The sequence below is a fragment of the Labeo rohita genome, chromosome 10, assembly GCF_022985175.1.
Source record: "Labeo rohita strain BAU-BD-2019 chromosome 10, IGBB_LRoh.1.0, whole genome shotgun sequence".
NCBI classification, from domain to species: domain Eukaryota; kingdom Metazoa; phylum Chordata; class Actinopteri; order Cypriniformes; family Cyprinidae; genus Labeo; species Labeo rohita.
In genome coordinates, this window is record NC_066878.1 from 2,646,888 (window position 1) to 2,660,998 (window position 14,111).

The window sequence follows — 14,111 nt, forward strand, 5'->3', positions numbered from 1 at the left end:
GCCGTGCAATAACACAGTGGGTGTGGCCAAACGTGAAGAAGGCGTGGTCACTGTCATAGACCCCTCCCCCAAGACATTCACTTGTATATCAGTGCATTAAATCAGAGAGAATCATGCATTTACAGTGGGTTTTGGTTTGTTTATTTGTGTCAGCTTTGTTTAATAGCCTTTAAAGTCATATGCGCTGAACAAGCTGCTCTGATCAAAAACAAAAAACAAAAAAAAAAACACTTTTTGACACAAACATAAGGGTGTAATTATGTACAATGGTAATGCTGAGTGCATCCATTCAGGAATTTTCCACCAGTGTTAATGCTAAACTTTCAGTTCTAGTTGATGCTTGGCATCAAATCCCCCTTGAAGCTATCTTAAAACAATGCACTCTGCACATTATACTACGAATGCACAGCGATGGACTGTGAAAGACAGATTCAGTATAGTACTGTGTTCTCATTAGTTTTCTTTGGGAAAGCAGTAGTGTTTGTGCCTTTTTACTCAATACCTTGCTTTTTTGTATCTACGAACTTCTCATGGTAAACCAAACTCAGGAAGAGTCTAAAAAGTATTCAGATGCAGTCAAATCTCTCCGAGTCCATGGGGAAAACATACTCTGTTCTCTTTGAGATACCCAAAGCAGCACAGCACAGTTTCATTCAATGCAAAGTTCAATAAAGATTAGGAACATTTAAAAAAATATGTATCTGGCCTAAAAGAGCCATAAATAAAACTTTATTCTCTCAATGTATTAACAAGCCACAGTATGTCCCATGGCTGCCAACCACAGCACTTAAAACTTGTGTTAAAGTCCCAGTCGCCAGGTCCGCAGACCCGTCCGAGAGGCTCCAGCTTTTTGACTCACCGTCCTTAGAAAAAAAAAAAAAACAAAACGAAACAAAACAAAATGCAGTAACACTGTAACAAACTGAGGGCGATGCGGCAGGTTGATCCGCTTCTTATGTGAAAAGGGATGATGAGGGAAAATAAAACTAAAGTAAAACAAAATACTGAAATGAATCCTCAACCTCGTTTCACAAAGCTAAAGCTGCATGCGCCAATGTCCAAAGCACCACCATTATACCAATCTTTGCTTTGAAGAAATAGTTCGCTTGAAAATGAAAATTCACCACCATTTATTTACCCTCAAGTAGTTTAGAGCTCATATGACTTTCTTCTTGTCCCAGCAGCTTGAATGTCCTGCTAGACATCTCCTTTTCTTATGAGGTAAATAAATGATGACAAAACTTTTATTTTTGAGTGAACTACCCTTCTAATGCTGCTACTTCGTCTCCACTCAGTTTCACACCATTCTTACGGTTGCATTAGCTTTAAAATATAACAGAATCCTCAAAATAATATTAATAATACCGATAAGGATAAAGGTAAAATCTCTAGCAGCAAAAGAGAAAGGAAAGGTCGGTAGGTTTGGGAAAGCCCTGCTTTAAGGAAGGCGTGTGTTAGTGGAGGGGAGATGAAGTCTGCGCAGCTCATCTGCCGTCTGCCGGGGTTCGACTTAGGGTGAGTGACGTCATGACCCGGCCGTAACGCTCGCACAGCTCCAGCGTGGAGTATGAAGGTAGTTTGGGAGGGTCAAGAAAGCTTTTAATCTCGGTTGAGCAGTCGAGTAGCTTGGGCAGGAAGTCGGTCAGCTTCTCTTGGAGATTAGCTGGAGAAGAAAATGAGAGAAGTTTGTGTTGATGTGTGGAACACAAACAGTTAATAAAATATCTGTAAGGTGGGGCAAAAAAAATCTTCTACCGATATGAATCAATTCACAAATGTAAGCTAATAACAGAATGGGTTGGAACAAAGAAGGTAGAAGTAGTCAATTGCGAGAGCAGTACAGCACCCGGAAAGTTCCGAGAGCGCACACTCACAAAAACCAAACAAAAAACATGATGTAGGAGCAGATTCACTGCATTTCTCTGAGCAAGTTACAGTACTCAATTCCTGAGTAAATCTGCGATTAAGAACGATTTGAGTGATTCAATGACCCCGTTCATAAAGACAGTGGATGTTCTTCAGTAATTAATTTGGTAAGTCAATTACTTTGTGACTGTTAAAAAAGTGTGTTATATATAGTATGAATGTATTACATTCGTTATGTTGTCAATGTCTCTTACTACCACTAAAAAAAACCCCTCTCCCCTGGCCTCATGGGATAGTAAAGTGTCTACTGAATGCACACTAAGGGAATCTCAGTGGAAGTAGTAAGTCATCCAGATCCTGTTCTTTGAATCTTTGAATCTTTGAATTCTGACACAGTACTTTATTTTGCCTACTTAATAGTAAGGAAGTATGTGATTTCAGATGCAGACAGTGACTTGCTTTTTTCTTAACGAATTTGCTGTTTTGAATGAATTGTTTGAATGAATGATTCAATGACTTGCTCATTTAAATGGATAGTCCACCCAAAAAATGAAAATTCTGTCATTAATTACTCACATTTCATTTCAAACCCTAAGACTTTATCTTCGGAACACAAGATATTTTTGATGAAATCCAATGCTTTGTGGCCCTGCATCAACAGCAATGCGACTACCACGCAATTACTGTTACTCTCATAAACACGCATCTAAGACTGACAGGGAAGAGAAGAAATTCTTGAATAAAGTCATTACTTTTTGTTTTCTTTGCACATAAAAAAATATTCTCGTAGCTTCACAAATATTAAGGTTGAACCACTGATGTCACATGGACTATTTTACCTTTTGGGGCCTTAAACATGGTAGTTGCATTGTTGTCTATGCAGGCTCAGAGAGCTCTCGGATTTCATCAACAATATCTTAATTTGTGTTCCGAAGATCAACAAGGTCTTACAGGTTTGGAACGACATGAGGTTGAGAAATGAATGACAGAATTTTCATTTTTATGTGAACTATCTCTTTAAAGTATTCATTTTTAAAATCATTCCGTATTATTGAAAACAAAACAAAACAAAAGTACTATTTATGCAGCGTAAATGCATTTATGCCACTTTTTAGGTGTATTAAAAACCAATAAATTTAAGTCACTTCAGATGCAGCTTCTGTGCCAAATATGGCTTATTTTGACACTGGTTTAACAATATGACACCATATTGTCTCTTATTTTTCTATTTGTACTTACTGATTAAATAAAATAAAGGGATAGTTAACCCAAAAATGAAAATTAGCCCATTATGGCAATAGCCGGGTGTTTCTCTTTATCAGTCCAAAACAAGTCCAAATAAAGCATATCCACCCATAATAAGAAGTGCCTGACATGGCTCCAGGGGGTGAATACAGGCCTTCCATAGCAAAACGATGTGTTTTTGTTAGAAAAACATCCATATTCAAAATGTAATAAATCACTTTAATCTAGCTTGTGCTCACTGTTGTACACGCAAGCCGTTCCGGGCAGATGACGTAGGACGCTGGTGTTTCTTGCACCGGTGAGTCTCACACAAACCAACGTTTGTTTACAGGAACAAAGGAAGCAGTTTCCTTACTTTAGCAAAGGAAAACCAGTCTCCTTTTGGCTTATATCGAAATCCTCCAACATTTTTGTTTACAAATCCTCGTTTTATACTTCTAATTCGTGACCGTTCTTCTGCTTTGGTTTCTCCATGGTGCGTTCGCATTCGTCACTTCTGACTGGTGCATGCACATCGCAGACGTTCTACTTGATCCATCCGAAGCTGCTTCTGTGTATGACCAGTTGGTGCAAGCTAGATTAAAGTGATTACTACGTTTTAAATATGGATATTTTTCTTACAAAAACACATTGACTCGCTACAAGAGGCCGGAGCTGTCTCAGGTACTTTTTATAATGGATGAATGCACTTTATTGGACAGTATTCTATAAAAATGTTTTGCATTCTGTTTCTGACATCCAAAGTTACAACAATACATTTTTCTAAATTGGTCCATAAAGTTAATTATAGAAAAATAATTGAAAAATAACTGAGACTCACATTGAATGCTAACATCGAGAACCTTCTGAAGTGTTATTTTTGAATATACCAAATCGAAATTTGATTTCTAAATCAAGAATTGATTTGATTGTGACCCTGAGAATATATCTGAAATTCCAACCCAAAGACTTACGCTCCATTTCCTGTCCCAGGTATGAGCACCATCGGTTTCTCATGTCTTCGACGGCTACCATGTCTTTCTCCTCCATTTCATCCACAAGCAGCAGTGGAATACAGGCCACCACCAGCTCATTCATGATGCTCAGACCCGTGTTCACCTCAGCCTCCTCGCCTGTCTCAAAGAGGGCAGCCGCGTGTTCGTTTAACTTCTGTGAGACACACAAAAAGAGCCCACAAAAATCAATAAACAGAATCACAGTAAACGCTTCCCCTTCAACAAAACATCCTCCACGTCCGAGACTTTTGACGCAAAAGGCTGATGTTCTTTGCTATGCTATTAAGCACTCTCAAACTTCAAATGCGACAGGTAAACTCTCTAACCCCTCTCGCCACTCAACTGGAATGAGCTACTAGCTAGAATACGCAAAAGAAAAACATTGCAGTACATTAGCTATGTCAATGTTAGCAGTATTTTCAATTAAAGCGAGCAGAGGGTAAACAGCACTGCCTGAGATGAAGTCAAGTCCTCGTGAAAGGTGAAACAAGGACAACGACGTGCTTCCCGCTAATGTGTTTATGCACTGAGCGCAGTATGCTTCCTATTCCAAGACTGATGATTATATTACGTGCACAATGGCCGTGCGGGGGTCACCGGGTACATATATGGGGAGAATGGCGAAGACAAAGCAAATGTTTATTCCAGTTGATTTACAGCAACAAATAGAAGCTTCAACTTTCAGCTTTTAAATCTAAAGTGAATCCAAATGCCATAAAAGTATGAAAAACGCTCCTTCCCCCAAGCGAAACTTTGACAGGAAATGAAAACGGCATTTTGGACTTGAAAGATAAAATGTTTATTCATAATTGTATTTGCAAAACCACATATATTTAAACTATTGCCCTTAATGCACTCTGCTATGAAATGCTAACCAGATTTGTTCCAGTCACTGGTGTCAGAAACAATGTTTACAGGAAAGCGTGTGCAGTGGCACGAATAACACTGATCTGAGAGCTGTTAGGAGCACAGTTTGAGCTAGTCGCAGATCCGGGTTAATAGGAGGTGGTTGATTCACTTACTAGGAGGCACTCTCTGCGGTAATAGGCGATCAGTTCCTCATTGTGGCCTCTGTACAGCCCTTTTGCCAGGAGCTCCTTGTTGTACTGATAGGCATAGATCAGGTACATCAATGCTTCCACGTAACTGCAATAAAATAGGTGAAAAGAGGATATTAATATGGCTTTTTGATTTAAATATATAATTAAAAAGATACATTTAAATCCTAATGAAATATAAGGAAAAGGTTACATGATAAATGTTTCTTGAAGCAATAACTGTGGCAACCTAGAGCTGATAAAGCAGATTATACTGCCATCTAGTGGTGAAATTATAGAAACGTAATATCTGTATCTGTACATTTCATCTGTCTCGACAGAGACAATGTCCATCTTATAAGAAAAGAAAAGTCCAAAAAAAAACCAAAAGCTTCACCTTTTCTTTAAGAATAATTCCAGGCCGATCAACAGGAACACTGTTGTGTCACGGAATCTCCGGTAATCCTGATGCCACATCTGTGCCAAAAAATTATATTTAAAAAACATGATGTAATCAGAACATGCAAACTGCTTCCTTGTCCCTGTTGTAAGGAATTTGGGAAAATCTAAGTCCTCTTTTGTTTTTTTGGTGTTCAAACAAATACAATTTCCTGCAAAAGGTGGCATTGATTATATCAAATAATAGGAGTTACGTATTATTTGGTAATAAATAATTTTGAATAAAAAATAAACTATATATATTTATTATGTACTATTATATGATTATATTTATATAAATTATATATAAATTATCTATTAATTATTTATTACCAAATAATATATAATGATATAAGGATATAATATATAATAAATTTACAAAATAAATATGTTAAAAATGCATCAAGAGAGAGAGAGAGAGAGAGAGAGAGAGAGAAAGAGATGGATAAATTATCTAAAAATGCATTTTTAACATTTATTTTGTATTTTAATTCTATATTATATAATTCTATCATTATATATTATTTATTTATTTATTTATTATATAATATTAATGTATTACACTGACCAAAATTCTAAATGCAACACTTTTGTTTTTGCCCCCATTTTTCATGAGCTGAACTAAAAGATCTAAGACTTTTTGTATGTACACAAAAGGCCTATTTCTCTCAAATATTGTTCACAAATCTGTCTAAATCTGTGTTACTGAGCACTTCTCCTTTGCTGAGATAATCCATCCACCTCACAGGTGTGGCATATCAAGATGCTGATTAGACAGCATGATTATTGCACAGGTGTGCCTTAGGCTGGCCACAATAAAAGGCCACTCTAAAATGTGTAGTTTTATCACACAGCACAATGCCACAGATGTCGCAAGTTTTGAGGGGGCATGCAATTGGCATGCTGACTGCAGGAATGTCCAACAGGGCTGTTGCCCGTGAATGTTCATTTCTCTACCATAAGCCGTCTCCAAAGGCCTTTCAGAGAATTTGGCAGTACATCCAACCGGCCTCACAACCGCAGACCACGTGTAACCACACCAGCACCTTCACCTCCAAGATTGTCTGAGACCAGCCACCCAGACAGCTGCTGCAACAATCGGTTTGCATAACCAAAGAATTTCTGCACAAACTGTCAGAAACCGTCCCATGGAAGCTCATCTGCATGCTCGTTGTCCTCATCTGGGACTCGATCGGACTGGAGTTCGTCATTGTAACCGACTTGAGTTGGCAAATGCTCACATTCGATGGCGTCTGGCACTTTGGAGAGGTGTTCTCTTAACAGATGCATCCCGGTTTTCACTGTACAGGGCAGATGGCAGACAGCGTGTATGGCGTTGTGTTGGTGAGCGGTTTGCTGATGTCAACAGGCGTATGTTATGGACAACGAACACAGGCGCATTTTATTTATGGCATTTTGAATGTACAGAGATAACGTGATGACATCCTGAGGCCCATTGTTGTGCCATTCATCCATGACCATCACCTCATGTTGCAGCATGATAATGCACGCCCCCATGTTGCAAGGATCTGTACACAATTCCTGGAGGCTGAAAACATCCCAGTTCTTTATACTCACCGGACATGTTACCCATTGAGCATTTTTGGCATGCTCTGGATCGGCGTATACGACAGCGTGTTCCAGATCCTGCCAATGTCCAGCAACTTCGCACAGCCATTGAAGAGGAGTGGACCAACAACCTGATCAGCTCTATGCGAAGGAGATGTGTTGCACTGCATGAGGCAAATGATGGTCACACCAGATACTGACTGGACATTTTAGAGTGGCCTTTTATTGTGGCCAGCCTAAGGCACACCTGTGCAATAATCATGCTGTCTAATCCGCATCTTGATATGCCACACCTGTGAGGTGGATGGATCATCTCGGCAAAGGAGAAGTGTTCCCTAACACAGATTTAGACAGATTTGTGAACAATATTTGAGAGAAATAGGATTTTTGTGTGCATAGAAAAAGTCTTCGATCTTTGAGTTCAGCTCATGAAAAATGGGGGCAAAAACAAAAGTGTTGTGTTTAGAATTTTGGTCAGAGTATATATTTACTTTATTTATTTACTTTTATTCTTGTATTTTCTTGTCTTTTTTCCTTATATGTAATTGCATATTTTTTCATAATAATTACTTTTACTTGAAATGACCATGCCCCACTTGAAGCTGAATTTTAATTGGAACAACAGGAAGAATTATTTACTAAATTGTAATTTTACAGAAATTCAACAGTTTTAGAACAAAACCACAAATGCATAATTCAAATGCCGATTCTGCATCCTGTTTCCAACCTCAGTTCAATTTAATTCCGAAACTGACTGATCATTCACAATTCAATTTCAAACAGCGGCCAAACCTGAACAGGAAACACTTCGCTCACCTCGTATTCCTCCATGTTCACCTCGTCAGGCTTAATGAGCTCCAGTTTAGCACGTGCCACCTTCATGATGCTCTTACACCTGCAGGGAAGAACAGGGCCGCCACATTAGAGCTCAGGCGTGACTCATGAGATGCTCTCAGGAACGAGCTGCGTCCTCTGGCCATGAATCATACTTTATTACCCAAAACAAAATGAAAAGAGAGCGTCGCATCTGGGGCCACACTCACATCAATCTAATTACCTCGCTCAAAATAGAGGAGAAAGAAATCAATTTGCTTATGAATATGGATCATGTTCCTCACCAGAGCGTGCTGTCTGCTCTGGAGACACACAAGAATGTGCAGCGAGACAAAAGCCTTTTGGGCGTGCAGACAGGAAGCTGTTTGGTAACACAATGATCAGAAACAGCAGCGGCTGCTGTGACGAGCTGATAATCACTGTCTGTGTCAGTCTGGGAGGCTCGAGACGGAACTGGCCTTTGGAAGAGGGTTCACTTCTTCTAAAATCAATCAGTTATCAGTGAGGCGGTCCTGTCAAGCTATGGCATTGTGTGTGGCTAATGCTTGTCTTTCATATTTGTCAATTTGATGCTCAACTAACTGTATGATACAATCGCCATTCAGAGGTGAAGTTAAAGGGCGTTTCAGAGCCAAACTTGTTAGAAAGCTTGTTAAAAAAAAAGTTGGACACTTCAGCTTAAAAAAAGAAGAGGATTTTTTGCACAAAACATCAATATACGTTTGTTAAAATTCCACAGCTTTTGACCAATGAATCGGCATAATTTTTGAAGTTGCTTTACTGCATTTTTAAACAAATTTTATAAAGACCGAAGAGTTATTTCTAGCTGCCGAAATATTTTAGAGTGAAGCATAACTAGAAAAAAACCCATCTCATTAAGTCATGATCTTTTTTTTTGTGCCTTCAAATAATACAATTTTAATAAAATAAAATGAAAACTGTAGCTTTGTGCTGTGTGTATAGAAGCCTTATGATCTGCTGTAGAATCAAGTAAAAATTTTATGAAAAATATTAATAGACATATTAATAGAATAGAATAAAATAAAAAACAGGCTCAAAAGCAATAATTTTAGAAATGCTTTGCAGTCTGTAGAAATAAAATAAAATAAAATAGAATAAATTAAAAATTTGTTTTGTCTATAAAGAAGCCTTATGATCCAATGTAGAATCAAGTTAAAACATGATGAATTTTAAATATTAATGAAATAAAAAAACTGACTCAAAAGCAGTCATTCTATTTAGCAATTGCTTGAATTTTAGAGAGATGCTTTGCAGTCTGTAGAAAAAAAAATTAAATTAAGTAATAAATTACAATAAAATAAAACAAAATAAAATAAAACTGTAGTTTTGTTCAGTGTATAACCCTTATGATCTGATGAAGAATCAAGTAAAAACTTGATGAAAAATAAAATAAAATTGAATTTTAATAAAATAAAAAAAAACAGACTTAAAAGCAGTCATTTTATCTAGCACTTGCCTGAATTTTAGAAGATGCTTTGCAGTCTGTAGGAATAAACTAAACTAAATTAAAATACAATAAAATAAAAACTGTAGTTTTATGTCTGTATAGAATCCTTAAGATCTGATGTAGACTCAAGTAAAACTTTGATGAAAGATAAAAATTAAATTACATAATAGAGTAATATTAAAAAAAACAGACTCAAAAGCACTAATTTTATTTAGCACTTGCTTGAATTTTAGAGAGATGCTTTAGAGTCTGTAGGAATAAAATAAAATTAAATCTGTAGTTTTATGCTGTCTGAATCCTTATAATCTGATGTACTGTACAATCCAGTAAAAATGATTTAAATTCTAAAATAAAATTAAATAAAATATTAACAACAAAAAAAATATACACTGTGTGCAGAATTATTAGGCATGTTGATATTCTGGTCATATTTTTTTTCCAAACACATTTTACCAATTCCAAACCACATCAGTCTTAATAACTACTGTTAATTTTGTGTTTAATCATTTATATGTGATATATAATTGTCCGTGAAGGCTGGAAGTGAAAAACTCCTTATATTCAGGTGTGCAGAATTATTAGGCATGTTTTCGTTTACAGCTAAAATGAGCCAAAAAAGAGATTTAACCCAGACTGAAAAGTCCAAATTATTAAATGCCCATGAGAAGAATGCAATACTAATGCATTACAAGAATTTGCAAAGTTAAGGTTTGACCATTGGACAGAGAAATGCTTGTTGAGTCTGCATGGTCAGAAAAAACAGGTGGAGAAGAAAAGATGCATGTTAACTGCAAAAGAATTAGGAATTAAGGTGAAGAATTAGGTGTGACACCATCAGGAACCGTTTAGTCTCCAGCGCCACCATTTTCCAGAACTGCAACCTACCTGGAGTCTTCAGAAGTGCAATGTCAGGTTCTCAGAGACTTTGCTTGGTAAAAAATCCTAAAAAATGCCCCTTACTTAATAAGAATAACAAGCTGACGTGTTGTGAAATACATGAAGACAGTTTTTTTATATGCTTTAGAGACAGATAAGTTGAGAGTGACTCTTGAAGGACAAGCATCACATCCTCTTGTACCTCTGATTCAAGAATTTATCTTCTAAAATCTGGCAGTAAGTTTTGGGAGTTCATTTTAGTCCATCTCTGCAAGTCAGACTTTTCAGGATAAGAGACTAAACATGAACTCCCAAAACTTACTGCCAGATTTTGGAAGATAAATTCTTGAATCAGAGGCACAAGAGGATGTGATGCTTGTCCTTCAAGAGTCACTCTCAACTTATCTGTCTCTAAAGCATATAAAAAAACTGTCTTCATGTATTTCACAACACGTCAGCTTGTTATTCTTATTAAGTAAGGGGCATTTTTTAGGATTTTTTACCAAGCAAAGTCTCTGAGAACCTGACATTGCACTTCTGAAGACTCCAGGTAGGTTGCAGTTCTGGAAAATGGTGGCGCTGGAGACTAAACGGTTCCTGATGGTGTCACACCTAATTCTTCACCTTAATTCCTAATTCTTTTGCAGTTAACATGCATCTTTTCTTCTCCACCTGTTTTTTCTGACCATGCAGACTCAACAAGCATTTCTCTGTCCAATGGTCAAACCTTAACTTTGCAAATTCTTGTAATGCATTAGTATTGCATTCTTCTCATGGGCATTTAATAATTTGGACTTTTCAGTCTGGGTTAAATATCTTTTTTGGCTCATTTTAGCTGTAAACGAAAACATGCCTAATAATCCTGCACACCTGAATATAAGGAGTTTTTCACTTCCAGCCTTCACGGACAATTATACATCACATATAAATGATTAAATACAAAATTAACAGTAGTTACTAAGACTGATGTGGTTTGGAATTGGTAAAATGTGTTTGGAAAAAAAATATGACCAGAATATCAACATGCCTAATAATTCTGCACACAGTGTATTCATATGACCGTACCTCTCATCAAAGCCAAGGTTTCTGTCGGCAAACTGCATGAGAAGAGTTCTCTCCACAATCTTTTTGGGTGCCTGGTTGTGAATGAAGTAAACAATGACGTGCTGCAGTCGGTAATCCCTCTCGGGGGGTGTGTCCTCCTGAGCGAACCTCAGTAAACGAGTGTACTCTACTTTCATCGCCTGTTGAAGACAGAAAGAAATTGGGAGACAGTGGGAAAGAAACCAAAAGAGTTAGAGATATGTAGCGATGGCTGTGTTTAAGGACTTAAACAAAAATGCAAATGAGCAAGATAACTGAATCTTTCCAACTACACAAGAAGATACAAAAAGTAATGACTGATTTGGTGCATGTGGTCGTGTATGTGACAAACATCTTCAATTGTAGAAACAACAGCCTGCGTGCAGAGTGAAAATAAACAGCTGGACAACAAGTGGAAAAACATTAAACAGAGGCCTACAGAGATCTGCCAATGAAATATTAAGTTTAATTTACGTTGCTGTTTACAGTAATGTACAACATTAACTGTTTACATAAGAAATGCACATTAATATGCTCCACAATTAGCCGAAAGGCTATTTTTCATCTGTAGACGCTTGACAGAATGTTTAAAAAGTCAAATAGATAATAGACAATTGTCACTTACCACTTGCTGTTATAAATGATGATCTTAAATGTCTTAAAATGGAGTAATCTTTTTAATGGATTTTTAATCTTTAAATCTTTAGTGGAGTCTTTAAAGTTTTAATTAATACTCAACTTTTACTAAGTTGTGTGAAGTACAAAATACTGCATAGCCTAAGATGCCAAAGATACCAAGATACCAAGTTTAAAAGAAAAATCCTTTATAATACACAGCAAAGAATTGCATTTCAGTACCTGATCTGAAAGGCGCAGTGGGAATGTTAAATAAATAAAATTATTGATGAATTGATGAAAATCCCGACACATACAATGTTTTTTTTTTTTAACAAAAGACTTTGTTCACTCTCTTTAAACAGAATGGAATGTTTCATCTACAAAAAATATTTATTAATATATTAATATAATTTAATTATATTTTAATTAACATAATAATTATAATCAAATTATTATTATTATTATTATTATTATTATTATATTTATATATATATATATATATATATATATATATATATATATATATATATATATATATATATATATATATATATATATATATATATATATATATATATATATATAATATTGTTCTTTTTTATATATATATATATATATATATATATTAAATACATTTACTTTATTATTATTGATGCATTATAAAATCCCAACACATTCTATTTTATTCACAAATTACTTAATTACAAAATAAAAAAAATCTTCTCTTTAAACAAAAATGCTTAATCTAAAAAAAAAACATCAACTATAATATAAATTATAATATAATATTTATATTTAAATATTTCTATTATATTTATATCAATTAATTATTTTTAATTAACATCACAATTATTGATGATTTACAAATTGTCAAACAAGAAATTATTTTACAAATGAATATCGTTTTTTTTTCTTTAAACAGAACCGTATGCCTATCACCTACAATAAATCAACTACTAACTAAGTAAATAAACAAATAAATAAATACAAATTACTGACATTGAATTTTATGTTGAGAACACTAATTTCGTTTCATCGCTATTGATACCAATCTTATTTGTCAACAAAACCTACACACACTGTTCTATTTACCATAGATAATGAATAATATAATGAATGAAGAACCTTATCTGCATAATAAAAGAGGATGCGGAGGGTTTTCCATAGCCTGTGGTGTAAAAAGTGAGCTCAGAGAGATAATGAGATGCTTAGAGGGGAGGAGGTGTGGTCAAAGAGCTAATGAGATGCACGGGGGGTGTGGCATGCAGCAGGTCAAGTACCTTGAAGAACGCTGCTTCAGGCCCACACTTGTCATAAACACTCCTGGATTTGCCAATGGCCATTATGACACCCTGCATGTTTGGGGTCATCATCGCCTGCCCAAGGAGGGAAGGATATTACTACACCGGCCACACCTCCAAAACTCTCATTGGCCAGTCTGCATGCCAATCAAACCACAGCTCAGCCACCAGCGAACGAACTCAAGCCAACCCATTGAAGTAGACGAATAAGCTTAGAACAAAAAAAGCTAATTCGACATCATGCCCGCAGCCTTGAAGATGATTAAACAATCAAAACAGGATCATCATGCAGGTTAATATGCTTCTTTAAATAAGTAACAAACACCATAGTGAGCTGCGTAGATGGTAAATTAAAGCGAAAATAAACAACACGATGATTTGAAGCTTGCGCTACATGCTTCATGAAGGAAAAAAAAGAAAGTCAGGCAGAACAGGACGTCTCCTAATTTGTGTCGTTTTACCGGGGGCAATGTTAGTAGTTTGGGAGTTCACTTGCATATAATGTTAATCTAAAATGGGTTTGGCATGTCAGAGCAGGTTGTGAACGGGATGCTGGGAGTTTTAGGGCTGCACGCTCACGACCGAACGCCTTCTGAGACTCTACCTCATCATCATAACCTCCCTCCTTCGACTGAATGACGAAGGTTCCTACATTAGGAATGGCCACCTCCACCACCCGCTGAGGTGCGGGCGGAGAGGAGGCGGAGTCGTCCTGCTCAGGGTCAAGGGGAGGACAGGGGTCAGAGGTCACCTCGCTGTCGGGATGTGGTGATTGAGACTA

General features: G+C 36.4%; 1 protein-coding gene across 6 annotated transcripts in view; it reads right to left on the bottom strand.

Moving 5' to 3' along the window:
• Positions 1–693: 693 nt before the first annotated feature.
• The window catches only part of usp25 (ubiquitin specific peptidase 25), a 31,716-nt gene continuing 18,298 nt past the window's right edge, over positions 694–14,111 (bottom strand). For 3 of the 6 annotated variants that reach the window (XM_051120244.1, XM_051120243.1, XM_051120242.1), the window contains exons 19-26: positions 13,935–14,108; positions 13,310–13,405; positions 11,394–11,572; positions 7,967–8,045; positions 5,541–5,620; positions 5,129–5,252; positions 4,065–4,260; positions 694–1,663 (exon numbers count right to left, since the gene is read on the bottom strand). In XM_051120244.1, coding sequence (XP_050976201.1) covers positions 1,485–1,663; positions 4,065–4,260; positions 5,129–5,252; positions 5,541–5,620; positions 7,967–8,045; positions 11,394–11,572; positions 13,310–13,405; positions 13,935–14,108 — 1,107 coding nt within the window. In that variant the 3' untranslated portion in view covers positions 694–1,484. The remainder of the gene's footprint in view (positions 1,664–4,064; positions 4,261–5,128; positions 5,253–5,540; positions 5,621–7,966; positions 8,046–11,393; positions 11,573–13,309; positions 13,406–13,934; positions 14,109–14,111) is intronic. The other 3 variants (XM_051120248.1, XM_051120247.1, XM_051120245.1) reach the window with 2 other exon arrangements.